At 37.0% G+C, this 23,100-nt stretch overlaps 1 protein-coding gene across 2 annotated transcripts in view; it reads right to left on the minus strand.

The window, feature by feature from the left end:
* Nucleotides 1–8: 8 nt before the first annotated feature.
* Nucleotides 9–23,100, minus strand: part of BZW2 (basic leucine zipper and W2 domains 2) — a 56,836-nt gene continuing 33,744 nt past the window's right edge. For both annotated transcript variants that reach the window (XM_090287139.1, XM_090287140.1), the window contains exons 5-12: nucleotides 22,418–22,483; nucleotides 19,118–19,253; nucleotides 15,086–15,195; nucleotides 10,776–10,946; nucleotides 8,796–8,942; nucleotides 7,597–7,735; nucleotides 1,159–1,281; nucleotides 9–448 (exon numbers count right to left, since the gene is read on the minus strand). In XM_090287139.1, the coding sequence (XP_090143265.1) occupies nucleotides 420–448; nucleotides 1,159–1,281; nucleotides 7,597–7,735; nucleotides 8,796–8,942; nucleotides 10,776–10,946; nucleotides 15,086–15,195; nucleotides 19,118–19,253; nucleotides 22,418–22,483 (921 nt within the window). In that variant the 3' untranslated portion in view covers nucleotides 9–419. The remainder of the gene's footprint in view (nucleotides 449–1,158; nucleotides 1,282–7,596; nucleotides 7,736–8,795; nucleotides 8,943–10,775; nucleotides 10,947–15,085; nucleotides 15,196–19,117; nucleotides 19,254–22,417; nucleotides 22,484–23,100) is intronic.

Here is a 23,100-nt window from a genome sequence, read left to right on the forward strand (position 1 = left end):
GCCATTTATTTAAAAAACTGGTTTGTCAAATCACATACACGAGCAGAAACACAACTACCAAAGTGGCCCTGTAATAGACACCAGTGGGGCGTTCACCACACAGTACCTGAAAAATACAGCTAAAAAAGGAGTCTGCTGAGTCATGTCAGATTCCTACTTGACTCCTTGTTGAATGGCTTTAAGTTAGCATATAGTGAGTGAGAGGTAGAGTCCCAAGTATAATAGCTGATGCCTCAGGGCTCATTTAAAAACAAAACAAAAACAAAATCCATTTGCCCCCTCGGCGCGAGGGAAACCTATCCTATTTTTTCTTTTTTCCTTTGTGAAAACAGAAGCCAAGTTTCTCTCCTCTCGAATGGTTCAGCATTCCCAATCCAAGTGTTGTGTCGGTGACCTAGGTATTGTGCTTCTTGAGGCGCCTAATTTTCCTCACCTTCGGATTCAGATTCTAGGAGAGAAGAAAGGAAAGTCAAGATTCTCATTGTTGTTTTTCCTTTAAATAAGGTCATCGAAGCTTCTAGTCCACTCACCACCCCTGACCACCCCTGGCCCCAAACACATCTTTGTCCTAGGCATCCGTTTACCATGGAAGATAGTTACATAGGAGGGCAGACGGCAAACTTTTGTTCCCTTTGCTTTTAAATGAACTTGGCCTTTCTAAAAATGAAACATCCTTATAACTACTCTTAGAGAATATAACTACTTTTGTTCTTTGAATCACCTAAAATAAACTTTTCATTTTTAGCTGTATTCACTTTCATTCATTATTACTCTTTCATTCCGTGTTGCCATTTTAAATACTAGTCAACCGGTAAAGGTGCTTGTAAAATTCTATATAATCCCATAATGTGTGATTAAGGCAAACGTTTTTTTTCCCTTTCGGATCTAATTATTTCTTTCTTTTTGTTCACCATTAGGGTGGATAATTTAAGAGGGCTGCTTTTATTTATTTACTTATTTATTACCATGTAGAAATTTTCATTGCCTTAATTTCCAGAAAGGAAGGATGAGATGTAGGCTGAATATTTGATATGGAAGACAATTTAAGAACTTTAGTTTTAGGAAAGCAAGAAAAATCCATAGAAGATGGACCTTTCTTGAATTATAATGAGAAAGTATTTGCTAAATGGCCTCCAATGTTGTTAAATGGAATCATACCTTCTTCTGCGTTTTGCAACCACTCAACAAATTTCTTCATCTGGTCAAGAAAAACACTTTTGCCTTTAGCCACATGTGCTTCTTTGTACCATTTCAATATCGCTTCTTCACTCAGCACGTCAGCTGCAATGTCAAATCAAAGATTTCAAAGTTACTACATAAATGTCATATTTTAAAGCAACTTCATCTTATAGTTTAATAGAAAGCAATCACTTTTAATATTAAAAGTTCCATTATAAAAGAAATCCATACCCCAAACTTATCAGAGGATAGGAACCAAGCTCATTTCCATATAGAATAGCGTCATATTTTAACACGTAGCTTAGTAAGTAGTGATGAGGATGATATATCTCATCAGGCATGATATAATGTAAGCCTATATGCATGTCAGACTGGGACTTCAAAATCTCTTACAGTTCTAATTGGCCAGTAGGAAACGGGGTTATTTTGTCATTTTGCAAATGAATCAGCAATTTCAGGATTTCAGAACACTCTGTGTCCTGCCAACTTCAAAGACATCTTAATTAAGCAGCGACCTTAAATGACTAGACTTTTAAGGGGATTTACTATTTTAGGAGAGAAGGGCAAGTAAAAAAAAAGTAGACAGATTGCAATACTGAAATAATAATTAGATATAAAGATGAGCTTCCTGGGTGAATCATGGAACCAATACACACATAACCCAGAGTTCTACACTTACTCTATCACTGAATCACTAATTCATTTTCCCACAGCTTCATATTCTAAACTACAAGAGTAATGTTTTCCTTGTACTCAAGAGAAAAACAGATATATTAAACCAACTCCCTACAAGTTTCTGGTAAAAATTACATCTATTGACTATTGATTGTCTAAAACTTTAAACTCCACAAATATGCCTTGATACCATTAAGTCCTCATTTAGAATATTTAATATTAAGAATAGGAAGGCAAATATCAAAATAATAGCATACACATATTGCTAATTTTCTAACAGATTGTCTTTTGGGATTTTGGAGTAGGAAATGAGATACAAAACCAATAAAAAGTATTATTATTGTCCCAGTGGCTATCTAATCCATTATAATACTGATAGACCACTCTAATGGTGTATTTGCCGTTAGAATATAATTTTAGCTTATGAAAGCAAGAGAAATGACTTGATAGTTTTCATTTAAAATATCACTGACCTTTGTAGATAATATAAGGTTTTTATTTATTTTAATCTTTAAATATACTACATTTTGCAAAGAAAGGAGGAAGTCTGGATTTACTTATTTATAAAACTGGATATAATAGACTTAATCAGGAATCCTATAGAATTACTTATTGCTTAGTTTTTCAACTTCTTCTGTTTCCAGTTCCACACCCTCCACTCACAACGATGAAAGAACTTTCCCACCCACTTGCCATCAAAGCCCAGTTTTTTGTTTTTGATCCTCACCCGAGGACATTTTTCCATTGCTTTTTTAGAGAGAGGAAGGGAGAGAAACATCGATGTGATAGAGAAATATTGACTGGTTGCCTCCTGTACACACCTGGACCCAAGATCGAACCTGCAACTTTTCAGTTATAGGATGATGCTACAATCAACTGAACCATCCCGTCCGGGGCCCCGGGCCCAGTTTTTATAGAGGTGAGGACAGGGCAGTTTACAGCCTGAGGAAGTGACTTGTTACTGTACGAGACTGCTTTATGGAGATTTTTCCACTAATTACCTTAAACATGGATTTAAAAAGTCTCTTTTATGCAATTTTTTTAAAAATAATTTATTCATTTGTTTCTTTCTTTATTTTGTTTTTTATTTTATTTTATTTTATTAGAGAGAGAGGAAAGGAGAAAGAGGAAGAGAAACATCAATGTGTGGTTGCCTTTCACTTGCGCCCCCAACTAGGGACCTGACATGCAACCTAGTAATGCGCCCTGACTGGGAATCGAACCAGCGACACTTGGCTCGCAGGCTGACGCTCAATCCACTGAGCCACAGAAGCCAGGGCTCTTTTATGCAATTTTTGATATTTTTAGGATGTTTGTGATTTAGATTAGCAATCCCATAATAGTTTGGATAATGATCCCCTATTACTGTCATAAAATAAAAAATAGTTAAAAATGTGGCAAACGTGTATCAAGGGCCATTCTATTTTTTCTCCTCACCTTAATGAATTGCATATGATATAATGTACACGTTGGAAAGCTGATTTAGATTGCAATTTAGTGTATTTGGGTGGTGTTTTCTTCTCAAGGTTCAGAGCTCACTTGTGTTTTACTGCCCCCTAGAGGCTGACAGAGGCCATGCAACTACTAAAATGCTTGTTAAGGACAGTTGTTATGCGAAGGACAACTAAGCGATAAGTAAAACTTACCAAAGGCATTGTCTACTAAAAATCACACAGACTGTGCAAAGTTGAATTTTTAGGAAAACCTACTTTAGTATTAAATACTTGCTGCAAGACCAAACTTCTAGCATCTGGGAATAAATAATAAACAAGGGACAGAAGAAATCATACCATTTTTCCTTACTGTCTTAGAAATGTACAAATCAAGATTTTAATACAGAAGGTGAATTTTCACTAGATGAACAATTACCACTTTTTTCTTTCATTCCTGAAAAACATTATAATATTTATTCACTTTTATTTTTATAAACCATTAAAAAAATATGTTGATAACGCGCGTTAAAGTAACTGGGTTTATCAAAAGGGACATGAGTAGCCACATCCCCAAATTGCTGTGTTCTCTTGTTCTGGATATATGGGGAACCTGTGAGTGTGTGTGTAATGATAAGAGAGAGAGATTAAAATAGAAAAGGAGAAAGGATTTACATTATTTTAAAACCTGCATTGAAGCAAAAACATTCCTTATAATAACTAAAAGAAATCCATATCGTTAGATAAAATAAGTAAACATGACACAGTTTGATATTTATAAAATACATATGTGTATAAGGAATTAACAGTAAGTATAATCTTAAACATATTACCATAGGTCATGAAAAATTTCCCTCTGGCATCAAATAGCCTTTAGACAAGTGGTCCTGGGCCAGTAGTCACAGTATCACTAGGAAATGTTAAAATGTGAATTCTCAGGTGCAATCCTGGACCTACTGGAATCAGAACCCCGAGAATTTGTGCTTTAACAAGCTCCCCGGGTGATTCATTTGCAACCAGAGCTGGGAAAAAATTGCTATAAAACACTCTGTTCACCAAGCATTTCCAGACATGTAAAATAACATTCAAAAAGCTTCCAATCCTTATAAAAACATAAAATATATGTCTCCTGGTGCACAAGTGTTTGTGGGATGAAATAAAGTCAGTCTAAGAACCATTCTTCCAAAAAGATAAGGTAAACACAGTAACTCTCTTAATAGTGGCATGGAACAGTCATTCCTCGGGGGTTTCATGTTCTCAGGAGAAAATGCAGTTACTTTATTCAGAAAAACAGACTGTATGCATAATTTTGTGGAAAATGACGCAATTGCCTAAAAAATGACATTTAGTTTAAATACCTCAGTGATCTATTTTAGTTTTCATTTTTAAAGTTTCCTGATTTAATTTCCAAAAATAACTAAGCCAGAACAAAATGATGTTAATACCTTCCTGTGTTCCCTGGGGCTTGCTCACACTAGCCACAGACCTTTCTAACTTTAGATTACTTAAAAGTGCATAATGAGGAAGGGTGTTGGCATTCATGGTTAAAATGAGCAATCTGAAGGACTGTATGTTCATATGTGTGGTGGACAGACTATTCCATGCCATGACCACTGTCTGTCATGTGAGGTGGACTCAGGCCAGAATGGAGACAGCTTACTACAACCCCCACCCTAGAGATTATCAGACCATCATCAATGTTTATTAAGACAAAAAACCAGAGCCCCTCTGCTGCTTCCTGTGATGAGCTGGATCCTGGAACAGGCTGTTGTCCTGACCTGTCAGGCAGGTAAAGTCATGTCCTGCACCTGGTAGCATTCACATACCAGTACCTGTGACGACCCCCTCTCCTTTAATTCTCTGGTGCCTTCCAAATGGCACAGAGAAAATCCACTTTCTGGGAGCTGCCCAAAGACACACCTCCTATGTACATTTCCTTTAATGGACTGTTAGTTGCCAGACTGGAGAGGCCTGCCTCTTCCTTTGGTCTGTCCCAGCCACTACTTACGAAGGTAGATTTTCAGTCTTGGGGCTTTTCCCTGGGTCTGTGTGTACTAACAATATGCAGCCTCAATGCCATCACTGATAAAAAGTAATTGGTTAATCTTTTTATGAATGAAATATAATAATAAAATTAAGTGCTTTTCAGATGAAGCTCAAACTATGTCTCAGTTAACAAAAAGATCTGGCCCTCGTTGGTGTGGCTCAATGAACTGAATGCTGGCTGGCGAACTGAAAGGTTGCTGGTTCAATTCCGAGTCAGGGCACATACCTAGGTTGTGGGCCAGGTCCCTGGCTGGGGGTGTGTGAGAGGCAACAGCAGGTGTTTCTCTCCCTCTCTTTCTCCTTCCCTTCCCCTCTCTCTCTAAAAATAAATAAGTAAAATCTTTAAAAAGATTTGATTAAAGGAACAGTCTGGATGGGTTAACTTCTAAATAGCAACAAAGGAAAATGTGCACCAAGGCTTCTGATTTATAAACGGTTGTTTGTTTGTTTTTTCTGTAGTGGAAAATACTGTCCACCCACAAAGCCAAAGTGAAACCTACCCCGAGCTCTCTTTACCAGTTTAGAAAAGGAGCCAGTAGTGGCTAGTGGGGGCAGAATGCCCACTGGGTAGGTGGGCCCTGCTTCTGTTTGTTGGCTGCTGGGTACCGTAGGTTGGTTGGCAATAAGACCTACAGGTTTGGTTCTGATGGGTCACCTTGGCTATCACTGAAGCCCTCGTTTCAGGATATTGCTATCTCATGACCATCCCCCAAAGGACCTAATTCAGGTATGTCCAAAGAAAAACACCAATTCCTGAACTTCAAATGGGACTTGGCAGTTACCACATTCTTATTCTGAGACAACAGTACCGGAGGGAAAGGGGGTGGGGGGCAGGTAGAAGAGAGTAAACAGGGGATAAATGGTGATGGAGACTTGACTTGGGGTGGTGAACACACAATACTATCTATATACAGATGATGTGTTATAGAGTTGTACACCTGAAACTTGTACTTTTATTAACGTCACCCCAATAAATTCAATTAAAAATAATTGTGCCAGCAGCTAGAGGAGCTTGAGATCTTCGCCCATTGTCCTTTATAAGATTATAAAGGGTCTTAATATCTGAGAGGGAGGGATTGTTATTTTTTATTATTAAAATAATTAATTAATCATTTATTTATTAAAAAAAAGAAGAAGAATATATGAAAGGGTGAAGCGGGAGAGCTTGTATGTACGAACCATGGGCATGGATTTGGGGGGCGACTGCTGGGGGAAGGGGGTTCTAGGTGGAGGGTAGCAAAGGGGAAAAAATTGAAACTATTGTAACAATATAATCAATAAAATATACTAAAAAAAAAAATTGTGCCAAATGCTTTACTGCTGTAAAAGTGAAATGTCACCCAAAAACTCATGGGTAAAATGTATGCATTTCAAGAATCTGGATAGTCGATCAAAGCTTTTTGTGAAACACTGTTAAAACATTTAAAAAATAGCTATTAATAAAAAAATGTAAAATTCATATATTCTAAATACCAACGTATGTCTTAAAATAGGCAAATGTAAGAATATGTCAAAAGGAAAAAATCTGACTAGTATTAATTTGTACTTTAAGTTTTTCTGATATTATGCCATTTAAGGTCATAGTAACTTCCAATAAGCATTTTATAATCAAAATATATCATTTCTTAAGTCTTCCTTTCCACCCTCATAAATTATATAAACATAGACCAAAGGATAGTCCAGGATAATTTTTATATGTTGTAGGTATAGAGATTTAGATTGGTTAAAACCCTAATAGCATTCATTTATTAAAGCCAGTGCCGGTTGTCATGGCAACCTCCTTAAAAATACAAAGAAAAAAGACAGTAAATGTGAAAATCTAAAAAAAAAAACCATTTCCTTGGAAAATAGGAGAATGGCTGGGACAAATAACCACAACAGAAGGTGAAAAAGGCTAATTATTTCAGTTATTTTGAAGTCAGCTTTATGGTACTTAAAAAGGTCTGAATATAACTTTCCGTAGCATTTTGATAATTATTGTTATTAGAGCTCATCCTTACTATAATTCAGAAACAGACCTAATTACTTTATGTAATTACATTTTCTTTTCACCACCCCCCAAGTAATAACCAGTTCATCACAGCCTTCTGGGAAGTCCCAGCAACGAGGACAGGCACATGTGGCGTTTGCATCCTCTCTCTGTAATATGGCCGCCTCACTGAAACTTGCAAAGGTTAGTGCGAACCCCACGTGGCCCCCTGCCCAACCCTCTGCTCCGCTGCAACAAAACATGGAAGCACAGCGGTGGAACAATGTGGACCGATACCTTTATAAAAGAGAACCACGATCTTCTGAAATGCTTTCATGAAGTGGATGTTGTCGTAACAGTATTCCTGAACCTTCTGCAGGAGGATCAGCTCAGACTGGCCTTGGGAGCTGAACACAGCCAGCAGGGGAGCGTATTGCTGGAAGAGAAGCAGGAGTGAAGCCGTTAACTTGCGTGGGAGGTACAGGGCCAGCAACGCTTGAATCACAACAGTAATCTGGAGGTTTGCTTAAAAGACATTCACTTTTAGGATTATCTTCTTATTATACTGTGTCCAATCAAAATGAATTTTTCATCCCGGCATCTTATCAGAGTTCTCTCAGTGTACCTAAAAGGAGAGCAAGTATGAACTTCTGACTGTATGAAACATAACTGCTGTGCTACCGCGTCTGTCTACTGGATATTGTGAAAACGAGACCAAGAGTGAGGTTCTCCTTCCCCAGGCATGCAGATGCCCTCACAGGTCACCTTTATGGTTTTGTTCCCATTGTTCCCTTTGCCTCCAATGTCCTTGGCTTCCAGTCACTGATGGACAGCCCTTGTTTTCTCTAAGAGCTACTCAGTTCAACAATTTCTCCCCCTAGGAACCTTCCCCGATCCACAGAACCTGCCTGGTTTACTCACTGCTCTGTTCTCATGAACACGGAGAACTTTCTCTAATTTATATTCTAACCGAGTTTATACTCGGAAGGCCTTGACTTCCCAATTCAAGTGTAAACTCTGAAGGCAGGATCTAAGTCTTCCACTTGTCATAATACAGTTTTAGAGCAAGAAGACAATTCATAGAAGTAAAAACATGTATTTGTGCCCCCAAATATACAGTTTACACAATCAGTTGATCTCTTCCAACACTCAAACACTTCGCAAATTTTTTTGTCAATTTGTAGTTTACTTAAACAGAAATATTCACTAAGAAATCCCGTCATGTAGAACAGAAAGAAACCAAAAGTTAGGGGGTATTTACCTTTAAGTACTGACTATCTGACTATTCTGTGTTTTTTCTGACACTGTTTTTAGTAAAGGACTTACCCTCAGGTATTTCATAGGCTCTTATAGCTGAAACATTTTAGGTAGAGGCCAATTTGAAAAGAAAAAAAGCAGGAAGTACATGTTTGGCCTGAGTCTGGGCAAATCGAGGTTGGAAGCCTTCGGCCACCCCGCTAAGTGCTACAGAGACTGTTCCTACTAATGCCCTGTACCTTCAGGTGCTTAAGGGCCTGCTCTGCGACGAGCTCTTCCTTCTTGTTCCATTCAACAGCATTCATGACACAGGTCCACAGAAGCCCGATCACCGCTGTTTCTGGAAGATCGTTCCTCTTCATTTCTTCTTTCACATAGAGCACCACCTACATTTCATGGGGAAGGGAGTCACTGTCCTGGTTAGTAAAAGGTCTGGGGCAGATATATACGAGTGTATTCTGCTCAGTCCCTCCCCTCCTGGTACATAGTCTCTGATTACCAAAGGGACAAAAACAACACAAGGATTTCTCCTCAAAGCAGACTTATTTTTAGTCCAAAAATTCCTAGGATTAGCTCTGGCATAAGCTCCTGGATAACAGAAAATAAGAGAGAATCATTGTTTCTCAGGACTTGCTCTTTTTCTGTGCATGGACCCCTACAAGCCCGGCAGAAAAGGGTTTACTTGGGCCAGTTTGACTTTCTTGGGGATTGATAAAGGCAACCAAGCTGTTAATTTTTATTTCCGACCCTCCCCTTTAAAGCTCTTAATGGATAATGTCTTGGGTTTATACAAGTCCATTCTCCACAATTCATTCTTTAATTATCATTTTTGATGATCTTCATGCCCCATCTCAGTGAAATGTTGGTTTGATTTGTAAGTAAATTATACAGCGTAAAGGCAATTTTTGTAAGATACATATCAATGCAGCACCATTCAGCAGATTATTTTCCCCTAAGTATTTAGTTTAAATATGCCAATTTATCCTCAACTCTCACAGTATGAAATATAGGTCTGCCTAACTTAATTGCATATCAAACTTGTTTGGGAAAATCTTTAAAATAAAAATCACAAATAGAGGTTAGAGCTTTAGAGGTGGCGATACCATAATATTTCTCAAGTATAGTACTTCGTGAGGAGTATAGCTCCCACCCCCTCAGCCCCCTTTCTTTTTCAGTAACAATGTATTGTTCTCGTCCTTGCTGACCTGGCTGCAGAGCTATCTGCAGTGGGTTAAGCAGGCTCTGAGAACACAAGGACCCAGGGAGTCCCAGTGTCGGAGCTGGCTGGGGACACTGTAAAGAAAGGTGACATCTCTGCAGCTAAAATCATTTTGCTTTGTTTTCCCATAGAAAATCATGTTCAAATTCTTGCTTGGAGAAACATCATTCAATATATTGTCAACCTTAATGCCATGAGCCTTAGGACTGTTTAGTGCTCCACTGTCTCCACCTGCTGTGTAGGATCAGCGTGGATTCTGCAGCTGCACGGGGGGCCTTGCAGGGCTGGGAGCTCACAGGGTGGTGAGTGCCAAAGGAAAGGACCTTTCATTTGATTTTGATATTATCATGTAAAAGTGTTTTATGTTCACACAGGAAGTTTTCTCCAGGCCTGAATTTTTTAAAACACAGTCATAGCCATATGAACTATAGCTATACAAGCTATTTTTATACATAGCTATACAAAAATGTCATAGTGACCTAATGGGAAAGCACCGCTATTGTGAGTGGGACCAAACAAGCCACTGGTCCAACTGCTCTTTTCCCATGCTACAAATTCACAATCACTGACCTTTTCCCTTCACATTAAACACACAATCATACGTGTTCATACCCAGTGACACAGAATACCAAGGTGATTTCAAGCACAGCCAAACGCTCAACAACGTAATAATCTACAACGAAATGGAAAAACTACCATTTAGTGAGGTATACTGATTGTGAACGGTGAATCTATTTGACAAAAGAAATGTTTTGATAATCATAGCAGCTTGGTAAAGTAAGTTATTTGTGTGGAAATAACCATTCATTTCTGGAACAGGGTAGAGGATTCTGAATCAATACTTTGAAATTGAACTAATTTAAAGTATGGACAAATGCATAAAGCTCATAGCAATGAGCAACAAGAGGTCTCCTTAAAAAAAGTAAAGTTTGTGCTCCACGGTCTACGTTTTCCCTCGGAATCGTGTGTTTTGGAGCGATGCTGGCCTGAGGTTTCTCACCTCCTTGATGGGGCATTCCTGAGAAAGACGCTCCTGGAGCTCCTTCTGCAGCTCCTTCCTGGTGCCCAGCGACTGCTGGACACGCAGGAAGTCGGACAGCTCCTTCAGTCCTGCATCGGTGAAGTATTTAGCAAAATGATCCACACTCTGTCTGTTAACTGGAAAGAGTTCCTGAAAGACAAAAGAGAGACTATTATATCAGAAGCTATTCAAATTGTATAGCAGAAGCTATTCAAATTTCAGCAAACATAAAGGACAACATTTTAATATTAAAATAGCACTGAGAATATCTCGTATTTGGGAGAAAAGAACAAAGACTGATTTTAAAAAGAATCAATCCCGGGTATATTTCTTGAGACTCTGCTAAAAACACTTTCTAAAATTAAGCAGTTTTCCAAAGAAAGAGAAGAAAATGTTAAGCAGCTTAAACTAGTCTCATTCAATTTGAACCATTATTTATTCTTTTACTTTAATCAAAGGATAGCATGTGTAAATACAGAACTAAATTTGCTGAATTAAATAAGATTGTTTTAAACTGACGAGAAAAAATAGAAATCATTAGATAACCACACTGTTTTCTTAACTATGAGTTAATAGATGAGGCAGTTTTCATAATGCTGCAGTGATTTGAGATAATATTAGAGAAACAACATTGACTAATATCATCTAAAAGTCCTTTATTCACATTTGAGCAAATGCTGCTATTATTCTAACTAGCTCAGGAGCTAAAGAGAATTTTGCTGTTGCTAAATCTGTTAATGACAGTGGCTCTTAACTTCATGGCAAGATCTAATCTAAACCCACTCTACCAGCTTTTCAGTTCATTACATAATTTTGTTGGGAAATTTAAAAAGAGCAATGTACCATGGCTACTCTTATTTTTACCTCATTTCCATTTTACCTTACACAGCTTGGCAGAGTCTCAGTAACACTTAGTCATGTTCTAATCCTGTGTGACTTTAACACCAAACTAAGAGATAAAGGCAATTTTCAAAGCTCTCACATTTTCCAGACAGTTGCAGTCTAAAAATTAGATTTAAACTTTTATGTTGGTGTTAGATTTGCATCTATATGGCCAATGGCTATGTGGCTCCAATAAAAATCTCAGTAGAAAGATCTGCGTTGTCACCAGGTACAGGGACATAGCCAGATGGTTTCTAAACCATGACTCAGTTTTCAATATTCTTATATCATTATCCTATAATCTCCCTTGTTGAGTCATGAGTCTTAAAATGTCAGAACAGAGTTGGTGGGAGTATCAAACACACATTTACGTTAAAGCAAACATTTCATACCAGACTGAAATTTTGTCACTGACATTTGAGCTAACATTCAAGCACTCTTCCAAATTTGGGGGCAGGGAACTAATTGACTTTCAGCTATGGATCAAGATGTGGTGGCCCATTTCTCATAACTGTGTAATGTAGAAACTTTTATAGATGATAAACTCACACTCCGAGAAGGTTAAATAGCTTGGCCCAAAATATGTAGCCAGAAATATTTAATGACAGAGTTGTATGACCTTCAAGTCAATACTTGCTCCATTATTCTGCACTAGCATTTAATATTGTATCAGTATTTAGAAAGAATGTGACTGAAAAGTTTGATCTAAAAGTATGTTCAGAGCAATATATCATCAAACATATTACTCATAGTTTATATGTGAAATCTACCCAAAGTCCACATGAATGTTACACAATATATTGAAAATTAGCATTGAGATTAAACTGAGACAAAGTCTGTCTAAATCGTATCATATACTGGCTTGGAACATGGTTTGCACTTGTTAGGAAAACCCTAACCTGGCACAAACTCCCATCAACTCCTCCTTTGGTAAGGTCTCCCTTCTTCTGCCCTTACTCCTGAGTCTATTCTCAATGCAACAGTGAGTCATCCTGTGAAGTCCCTAAGTCACATCATGCACAAATCTGCAGAGAATTTTTCCAAAGCATCCTCTTATTCAGAATAAAAGCCAATGTCCCTATACAATATGGGCCCTGATATTTCTGAGATGATCCCCTATACTCTGGCCCTTACCAAATACTCTTTCTTGCAGTCCCCAACATGCCACGCCTCAAAGCCTTTGTACAGTCTGTTCCCTTTGCTTAGAGCATGCTTCTTCTTGGAGATTCTATATAGCCCACTTCCTCAACTCCAAGTATTCATACAAATTTAACCTGATCAGAGAAGTCCTACCATTGAAGATTGCATCCTACACTCTAACACTCCTTAACTCTTCTTTGCTTAATTTTTTCCCCATAGCATCTTTCATTTTTTATTATATTACATGTTTAAATTGTTTATTGTCTACTTTCCTGCAATAGAATGGTAGCCTCATAAAGGTAAGGTTTGATTCCCAGCTCCAGAAAAGCTTAGCCAATATCATGACCATTGTTCCATTTTCCAGTAACGAGGGAATGATGTTTCACATCCCCTCTCTTCTCTGAGCTGCTATAAATTTCTCTTTCATTCGTAATGTGTTAATGAAACAAAAGTTTCTCCTTGACATTAGACCTAACCCTCTAGCTCCTCATTCACTTACTGAGTCAGCACATAGGAGGGCATGAGTCTTGTGCAAAGACTATCACCCCGTCCCTCACAGAGTGCAGTGTTTCTGGTAGAAACTGCAACCTATTCATACCCAAAATATATGTAGACATAGTAACCTAGTAAGAGCAGCTAAATGGTGTACATTTTTCAAAAAGGAAATGCATCTTTAAAAATTTTTATGAAGCGACCTTCTGACTACTGGTATCTTAAGGAATCATGCTTTAAGAAATAGCCGAGTCTTTTGTGGCACGCTGTAATAGATCGTATCTTTGGTCTCAATCATTCACCCCCTCTCTTCTGAACAAGTATGAAGAGAAGCCCCTCCTTGCTGTGTCTGCCTGCAGGGGTGGAGAGGATACCCGTGAATGGGCTACATTTTCCTGTCCCACTGCCAGGCTTCTCAGTGACTTCTTTTGGCCAACAGAAGGTGAGCTTTCAATGCCCTGGAGAAGTTCACTTCAGTCCCCTGTGTTCCTGTCCTCTCCTGGAGGACAGAATGGCCCAGATGGGAGCTGCTCCTGCAGTCTGCGTCCCAGAATAAAGAGGCATACGGATCTCAAGAGGAGCCTAGCTTAGATAAAGCTAATCCACAGACTCGGAGACAAGAAGATGCTCCTTCATATGAACTTCTACCCTGCTTAGCAATCTATTTGCTATCTTTAATGACTTTTCCTTCTATTTACAGGGATCCACCCGAAGTCGATAAGAGCAGGTTCCATGAGGGCAGGGAAATTCCCACGGCTTCACAGCTTCCAGGCCCTTACCTGGCACTGAGCGGGCGCTCAAGAACTATAGGCTTCATGAAAATTATTATCAGTGGCAGAAATTAACCAGAAACCAACTAGAATCTTAATTTTTCTTCTCTGTCATATTCTAAAAACTTTACAGGCACAAATAGGGTTATCTTAAGGTAAATTTCAAGATAGAAAGGGATTTTAAGTCATTAGGAAAATACAGTGAGGCAGTTTTAGAATTATTCCATGGACTGGGACCCTAGCACACGAGGACACATTGCAAGAGAAAACCAGGTAACAGATTAGGTAAAGAGAAGATGGTAGGGGTGATCCTTTAATTTTAGACTTTGTCCTAAAAGTGTAAAAGCAATTTTACTTGTAGAAATCTCTGTCATTTGCACAGCTGTTGCTTCTAGCAGAAATAAATTCTAGGGAGCAGATAGAAATTATGAGGACAAAATATTTTTCTTGATTTTCTTTGAAATGCATTAAGATAAGATAAAAATATCATCAAGCAACTGTTATAATGGGAGCTTCAAGTTAACTACAATTAAATTGTTTGCTTTTTTAAATAGCTTAGTATTTTCAATTAATCTTACTATAAACAAGGAATCTTGTTGAAACTATTATTTTGTTAACAAAATAACATGTATTTCATTCAGCTATGACCCAAGATAGCACAAATGTCTAATTAGGTGGGATCCATGTGACTTTACCATAGGAAATATTAAATTTCTATAGTTACTAGTTTAAAAAGGAAGTGTCAATTCTGATAAAATATTAACACTTTATCAACACACTTCCAAATTTGAAAGTCTCTGTAGTCCTTAAGTCTTTAATTTAATCACTCCCTTTATACATGAAAGATTAAAGAGGAATTCGTTTCCCTCTGCCATAACGTAGAAGTAAGAGGAAGGGTGGTTCATTTCAGCACAGGCCTGACCTTTTGGTCACATGTCACACCGCAGACAATGACAGCCAGGACAGAAGGAGGTGAACAACCCCGTTTGTCCAGACAGTACTTACAAGAAGCCTCTTGTCTAGGTTGGCTTTTCTCAAAGAAGAGGTAACAGAGTTGGCATCTTTTTCTGCCATCCAGGCTTTAAAAAGCTTGACAGCAAATGAGGCCGCAATGCCTGTTAAAAAAGAGAGAGAGGGAGAGAGAGACAGAGTTGCTCTTATAAGTAAAACCACTTGCGATGAGACACAAGTCATCATTTCCCACCAGAAATCCTGAAATGAGTAAATAATGCCAGACTTGATTTGGTATAAAGGAAAAATGGATACCTCACTAGGCACACCACTCAAAAGGCAACCTTTTCATTTTAGAATACTTTTAAAAACTTACAGTAGTTTTCCAAGTTGGACTTAATTCCAACCTAGTATAAACTTATTTATTTTTACCTTGGTCAAAAACAGACTTAAAGCCAAGTATTTTCCAGTGTGTTTGCCTCTATTTCACCCTGTGGTTCACCAATATTTCATGTTTCTAACAGTGATCCTGAGGTACAGCAAATAAATCATGAGACATAAAACTAAAATGTCAACATGTCACCCAATTTGCTGATAAATGATACCAGTACAAGAACAGTAACAGTGGCAGACATAAATAAAGCTACAGATGAACATGCATCATTTACTTTACAACTTTACTTTGTGAAAGGCATTTAAAAATATTCATGAATTAGGCTATAAAAATATTAATGCTGCTTTAAGTTGAACTCTTCTGGATATTTTGAAAGAGATTATTAAAATATCTATGTTAACCAGGAAACCACACAATTACACATCCACATTTACATTAGAATTTATTTCCAAATATAAATAATCAGATAAGTAGTAGATTGCTCTTCTGTAAATACTTCAAATTCTAAATTAATGTTCTACCCTTTTATTTTTTTAAAGATTTTATTTATCTTTAGACAGATGGGAAGGGAGGGAGAAAGAGAGGGAGAGAAACATCAGTAAGTGGTTGCCTCTCACATGCCCCCAACTGGGCACCTTGCCCGCAACCCAGGCATCTGCCCTGACTGGGAATTGAACCTGTGACCCTGTGGTTTGCAGTCTGGTACTCAATCCACTGAACCACACCACCAGGGCAAACTTCCATTCTTTTAATGAAGAATTAAAGCATAGTTAAAATATTAAACTGATTTTTTTCTGAGTTGAAGGCTTCGCTACTGTTGGTCTAAGCAGCCTCACTTCCCATTTCCTCCCCCATGAGAAGTCCATTTTGCTCAGGCCAGATGACCTCTTTAGTCTATGTCCTGGCACCACCTTTTTCTGCAATGATTAGTTTAGTGACCTCAGCTTAAGTTCACCTGCCCACAGCATCCACCCTGGCAATCACTACTGGGCTGAAACTGGTCATGTGGCAGATTTCAGCCAATCAGGTGAAGGCAAGAGAAATTGTTTTATGTATCCTATATCCACTGAAACTGAATGAGGAAGCATGTGCTGTAACTGTACCAGCAGAACTCTTTTAATGACAAGGAAACCATGCTGGGGGCAAAACTGATGGTATAAAGAGTAATGGGGAAAAATGAAAGAAAATACCCGAGACCTGAGTGATATTGCTGTTCACCCCGAAGTCTGCCCTACTTTTATATTTATTGTTGCATAAGAAATAAATGTCTTTATATACTAATTCAAGCCCCATCTTCCAGTTTCTTGCTGGTAAATACATTTACTTAATCATTTATATAGACATCAACTTCATCAATTTTTTTAATTTGAATAACAGAATAATGCCTCCTCCAAAATTATGACTATTACAATAACATATGTCTTAAAAGCTGGAGAATTTTGTTCTAAACTTGTTGACATGGATTTTTAACAATTTAATTAGTTCATAAATTCAATATATAATTAATATAAATTTATGTACCATATTTGACACTCCATAAGACTCACTTTTCCCCCCCAAAAGTGGGGGGGAAATGTCTGTGTGTCTTATGGAGCAAATATTATGTCACAGACCGTGAAGTGTATTACCTGACCTGTCAGTGATGGTGACAACTGTTAGAAGAGGAAGTCATGGGCCCACACGAAACCCCTGGGATGCTTAAATGTCCCACTTTACTGCTGAGTCTCAGGGCGTCTGGTCAGAATGAAGATAGCGAAGAAAGTGGTATCAGTGATTGTGAGCAACTGAGCTCCATAAATTCTGACACTAGTGATGATGAGTTCTTGAGGTTCCTGGAAAACTAGAAGAGTACTTGAACCTTCAAGTCTCTCCTCATTTGTTAATGACAGTGATGATGGTTGTTCATACTGCTGCTGACTGCCGTTCACTTTACATGGTTGAAATAATATTCTGTTATATTTTATTAAATATTTTAGTACGCCATTTGGTCCAGAATTTTTTTTTTTCTTGTTTTCCTCCTCTACACCTAGGTGCATCTTATGGTCAGATGTGTCTTATAGAGTGAAAAATACGGTAATTAAATTTTTAAAAATGGTAGATGGTAGGATCTGTTTTCCAAGTAAAAATAAAGTATGCGTGAAACCAGGAGTCTAAAATCCTGGCTTGAATCTATCATTCTGCTTTGAAAGTGGCTTTTGGTGGAAAATTGGAGAAATTTGTTTATATTAGAGACTCTACCATTTGTTGGGTTGGAGGCTGGGGAAAAGGTATAATTTCTTAATTCTTTCCTATTTAGAAAGCAAAACTTTTATCCTTTAGCTTCTAATGATGGTAGAGTATAAAGAACAACCATATGTCACTTCCATAGCAAAGGTATTTTTCTTCTCCTTCCCTAACCCCTAACATTTTAATAAAAAAATTTTTTCAAACATACAGAAAAGTCGAACAAATTGAACAGTAAAATTTATCTACTGACCACCTAGATTCTTCAGCTATAGGTTTTTAACACACCCAGGAAGGCAATCATTTGCAGCTAAAAGGCTAAAATAATCTGATGTGATTAATGGTTACTGTTTATATTTTACCGTGTTTTTCTAGTGTAAAGTGGCAGTAACATAAATGAGACCTGTGAAGTATCACAAATTTTTAAAAATAATATAATATTAACAAGACAGTATTAGCGATTAACAGTCTGAAATGTCAGAAGTCTGAACTATTTTAAGCTGAAAACAATAGAGAATTTCTAAATAACATCATTTGACTTTTGATTTACTATTCTTTCCTTGGAAACTATAAACCTTTTCACTGCAGGCATGAATGAGGCTGGGATTTCATGTTTACAAGAGAAAAATTTTAAATTCTAAGAAGAAACAGATGTTTTCATAAAAGCTATTTTAATTTATTTTTAAGAACAAAAAAACTTTGTTTTGCACTCTATTATAACTTGAATATCATTATCCTCCTACAAGAAAAAATTCCACTTTTGTTTTATTCTATAATCAAGTAATTATATGTATGCTTATCAAACTCTTAATGCCTTAAAATTAAAGCAAAGTTCTGATGCAGCCATCTGGACTTTTAAAACAAATGTAACAAATGTCTCAAGAAAATGTGATCAAAATGAACATCTGCGCACAGCTCTTAAGAGGTAACAGTTGAGAAGAACGGTCCTATCCAGGAAAACAAACAACAGTCTGGGGGGCATTTGGGAACATGAGGGGCATTTTTCGTTATTATACTAAATGGAGGCGGGTGCTACAGGCTGGCACTTCATGTCTTAAATAAAAAAGGTTAAATGTCCCACAAAGCACAAATGAGTCCTGCACAATGAGGCATTGTCCCAACAAAATATGCCAATGGCCTGGATGTTGAGAGAAGTGGTTTGAGCCCAATCAATTTCAGGCTGTTTGACTTAGGATTTCAGTGCCACACCAAAAATTCTAGTTTGTTAGAAGTCTTTACTTGTCTTTGTATAGGTGTGCATATTTTTCATCTAATTTTCTACAGTAAACACATACAATTCTCTTATTTTGGAAGACACACATGCATGTGCGTGTGCGCACACACACATTCTCTTACATGGCAGAGGGGAAGGAACTGGAGAACACTAGGGAGAGGTACTGGTATTCGGCGAACTATCTGTGGCTTGGCTTTTCTTTTCACATTTGACAGGTAAGAAAACATGTTATTACCTTCTTTGACTAAGTTGTCGGTGAAGAGACTGGTGAGGATGGTGGCAGGGAGGGTGCCGTTGCCTAGCAGGATCCCCGACAGCATGGCCAACTTTGTCTGCTCTGTCTCAGTAAAGGCTTTAAGGAAGAGGAGAAGCTGTGGGTCAAACAAAAGAAACCATGTCTATGAAGCGCAGGACTAAAGTAGGCAAAGAGCAAATGGAACGCACAGCCATGGCACACAGCTAGCAGCTACATACAAGGTGTATTAATATATACTGGAAACATATCTATGTCTTTGATTAGAAATTGGATACTATAAGAAGTAAATTTGTCAGGCATAGTTCCTTTCTTCTAAGTTCACTTACATATAACCATAGCTAACATCCATGGGAAGGAAAAGAGGCATTTGCAGAACAGTGTGAATAGGCTACATAAATAATTTACATTTGACTCTGTACACGACAAGGGTAAGTGCTACATAATGTGTGCAATGTTTTCTGAAATATATATTGTCTCTCATATTTTCTCACTTCTTTGGGTGCCTTCCCCCCACATCTACCTCCTTTCTTTGAGTTTGTTAAAGCAAAACAAATAAATAAAAAACAGGAGTCAATAAGCACGTACTTCTTCTGAGTTCACAGCACCCAAAACTCTTTAACTGATGAGAAAGGGGTTTTCTAACTTCTTGCTGCTCTAATAAAAATAGCAAGATTTAAACTTGGTGTTTCTTGGATCGTGCGGGTTTACCACCAGCCCCAGTGGTGAGGTAATGGAGGATATGTGATAAAGAAAAGTTCCTAACAGAGAAAAGGTGTCTCATGCACACCGGAAAGAGCGGTTTTGGAGACATCATTGAAAAAGCAACAACCCCAGAAAGGCTGAAGGGAAGCCAAAGCGAAGCAGATTAGACACCACTTCTTATTTTGAATTGTGAGAATCTTCAGGCTTGTGGAATGCTCTTTCCTCTTTCGTAACCCTCCTCTGCCTAGAGTTCTGACTATATCCCATGCTATTTTCTGTTTCATCAGTCTTTAGGCATGTTCCTGAGATCCCCAGGGCTCAATACCACCATTGGGGCCCCGCCGACTTTTTCATTACCAAGCACTAATGAAAAGCTACTGGCACCAATGCAGGCTTACGTGCTTCAGTGGCAATGAAATTCCATTAGTTCTCTGTGGTGGGTTTGGCAATATTAGTTTACTATCTCCAACAGTTGAAGGATTATTACATTACAGAGAGGTTATGTGACTCTCCAAATATTTATATTATGAATAAGTGGCTGACATGGAATCAAACCAGTCCATGTCACTCCCAATTTATGCCTATTGAAGTTTTGATGAATTAAAATGAAGTCATCTCCTAAGTTCACAAGAAAACAGACGTGAGGGAATGAGAGCATCAATGGTTAAAGCTCCAGGGGCCACCAGAAATGAGGCAGAGGAAAAACTGACAAAATCATAGACACTTTAGACCAATCTGGCCTTCTATTCTGAGTATAAAAATGAGTATGATTCCAGTGAATAATGAAAACTGGCTTCCGAATAAAAATTTTAACAGTACTAGTTTAAAGAGATTAATATATTCCATTAGAACAAATGGTGCAAAAGTTAGGTCATTCTTTTAAAGTTAATATTTACATTGCTCAATTCTATCAATCAACATTAAAATCATATGCTACATGTATTGCAGCATCACTTTCATTAAAAAAACAGAATACTGCAAAAAATAAATCATTCTAGAAAGCATATTCATCATATGAATGCAATAGTTTTCACGGTTGAAATGAGCTAAGAGAAATAAAGACATGAGTGATATTATTAGATAAAGCAGTAAGATGTTTAATTTATCTGAACGCTTTACATAATTTTTTATCATATCAATTTCTCTATTTAATCAAGAATTCTTTATTTTCTAAGCACCTAGCAATATAATAGATCACATTTTTTCCATTTAAATTTTTTCATATTAAAAAAGTGATACATGCTAGTAAAATAAAATCTAACAATTCAGAATAACATAAAAATGTAAAAAAACCTCCTCTTTATTATATTCCCTTAGAATTAACATTAACTTTGATGTGTATCCTTTCAGATTTTAAAACGTCTACATATTACAAATAACTACATGTATAACACAGGTGGATTTTACTGAATTATACTTTAATAATAGCTAAAACTTGCCAAATGGACCAGATACTCTTCTGAATACCCTGTTTGCATTAGTATTTACAACAGCTTTGATCTTCACTTTTACAGAAGAGAACATTGAGGCATAAAGAAATTAAGTAACTTGCCTAAGGTTCAACTACTACCAAATGGTTGCTCTGCACCTTGCTATTTCATTTAACAATTTATCATGGGCATTTTCTCTAATCAATTCATGTGGCTATGCTTCATTCTCTAGAAGATTGCATTTAATGCGTCTCCCACTAGCATACATGGAGGTAATTTCTCAAGACTGTGATGAGCACCTTTAAATATAGATATAGTTTTATTTATCCTTGTGAAAGGACCCTTTATAAATGGAAAGTTGGGTCATGGAGAATGTGAATTTTTTAAAATGATTTTACAGCTAAAATATTTTTCATTAAATATGGAACCACTTTGAATAGGACGAAGTAAGTAGGTAAACAGCAAAGTAGATGTTACGGTTCCTTTATAATTTAGGCAGATATCTAAAATTGGAAACAGTGACAAAGAAACATACAAATCTGTAACAAAGTAATATAGTAACTGCTATATATATACATAAACACAGAGGAACTACAAGTTGAAGAGGGAACATATTACAATTACTGAAAACAGGTCTTCTTTAATAAGGTGCTACTATTTATTTCCCTACTTACTGGAGGCCAGTTACTAAGTTAAGCACCTTGTATGTTATATCATATATTGTCACAATTACCATTTGGTATATAATATTATTAAAGCTACTTTACAGATGAGAAAAACCACTGAGATTTACATATATACATTATCTCCAAAGATATGTTCTATCCGTTTCGCCAACCTGCATTTTCTAAAGGAATTTTACTGAGTATTAGCTGCTGTATAATTTCACATGCTTCAGCCAATTAAATCACCTTCTCTTGATTCTCTCATTGAGATATTTATTCTTCTTGCATATTTCTGGTTTCTATTATAAGCTCTACAAGATCAGAGATCATATTCTATAAAACTATTCCTATTGAATAAAGCATGAGGTCATGCATTTCTTACTACAGGTATTAATTAGCTAATGATCTGCTATAGTCATTCATTCATTCAACAAACATTAAAAAAAATTTAAACAGATAAGGCATTATATTTGAATTTTTACCTTTTTCATTGCATCCTCAAATGCCTTTTCCAAATACTTGTATCTCCTGATGAGTTTATTGAAGACCTAAACATAAAAGAGAACCATTTAATATTATGTAAACAACTTTAAAAGGCAGCAGAAGAAGGTGTAGAAACTCACCCAAACCACAACATGGATCTACAATAAAAAATGGGTAGTTAAACAAGCTCATGTTGTGATATAAGAACCATAAGCACTTCAAAGGAGTTATTCTGGCCTGGGGGAAAAACAGCACCAAAGAGCATATGCTGAACAAAATACATTCAAGAATATAACAAGTGAACAACCAGAAATAACTGATGAAAATAAAATTAATATAATTTTAAAACTGTGATATGCAGATATTGAAAATAACTGAAGTGTGCAGTCCAGGTAGGATTAACATGTGATCCCTTTAGCACAAATTAAGCTATAAAAACACACAAAAACTATTTCCCTGGAATTCCATCAGTCATAGTCACTGAGACACGAAGTGAAGAATTTGTTTAAAAACATCCTGTAGAAATTTGTTAAGGAAACCAGTATTTGAGCAAATTGTGAAATATAAATACAACTATTTTTTAGTAAAAATAATAAGTGAAACAAAGGGGGTTATAAGTATAATCACACAGACGGTAGGAATGATGAAGAAGAGATCAGAGTTCAGGAGAGATTATAGTTTA

Source organism: Furipterus horrens, unplaced genomic scaffold (assembly GCF_987537825.1).
Source record: "Furipterus horrens unplaced genomic scaffold, mFurHor1.1.pri manual_scaffold_9, whole genome shotgun sequence".
Taxonomy (NCBI): Eukaryota; Metazoa; Chordata; class Mammalia; order Chiroptera; family Furipteridae; genus Furipterus; species Furipterus horrens.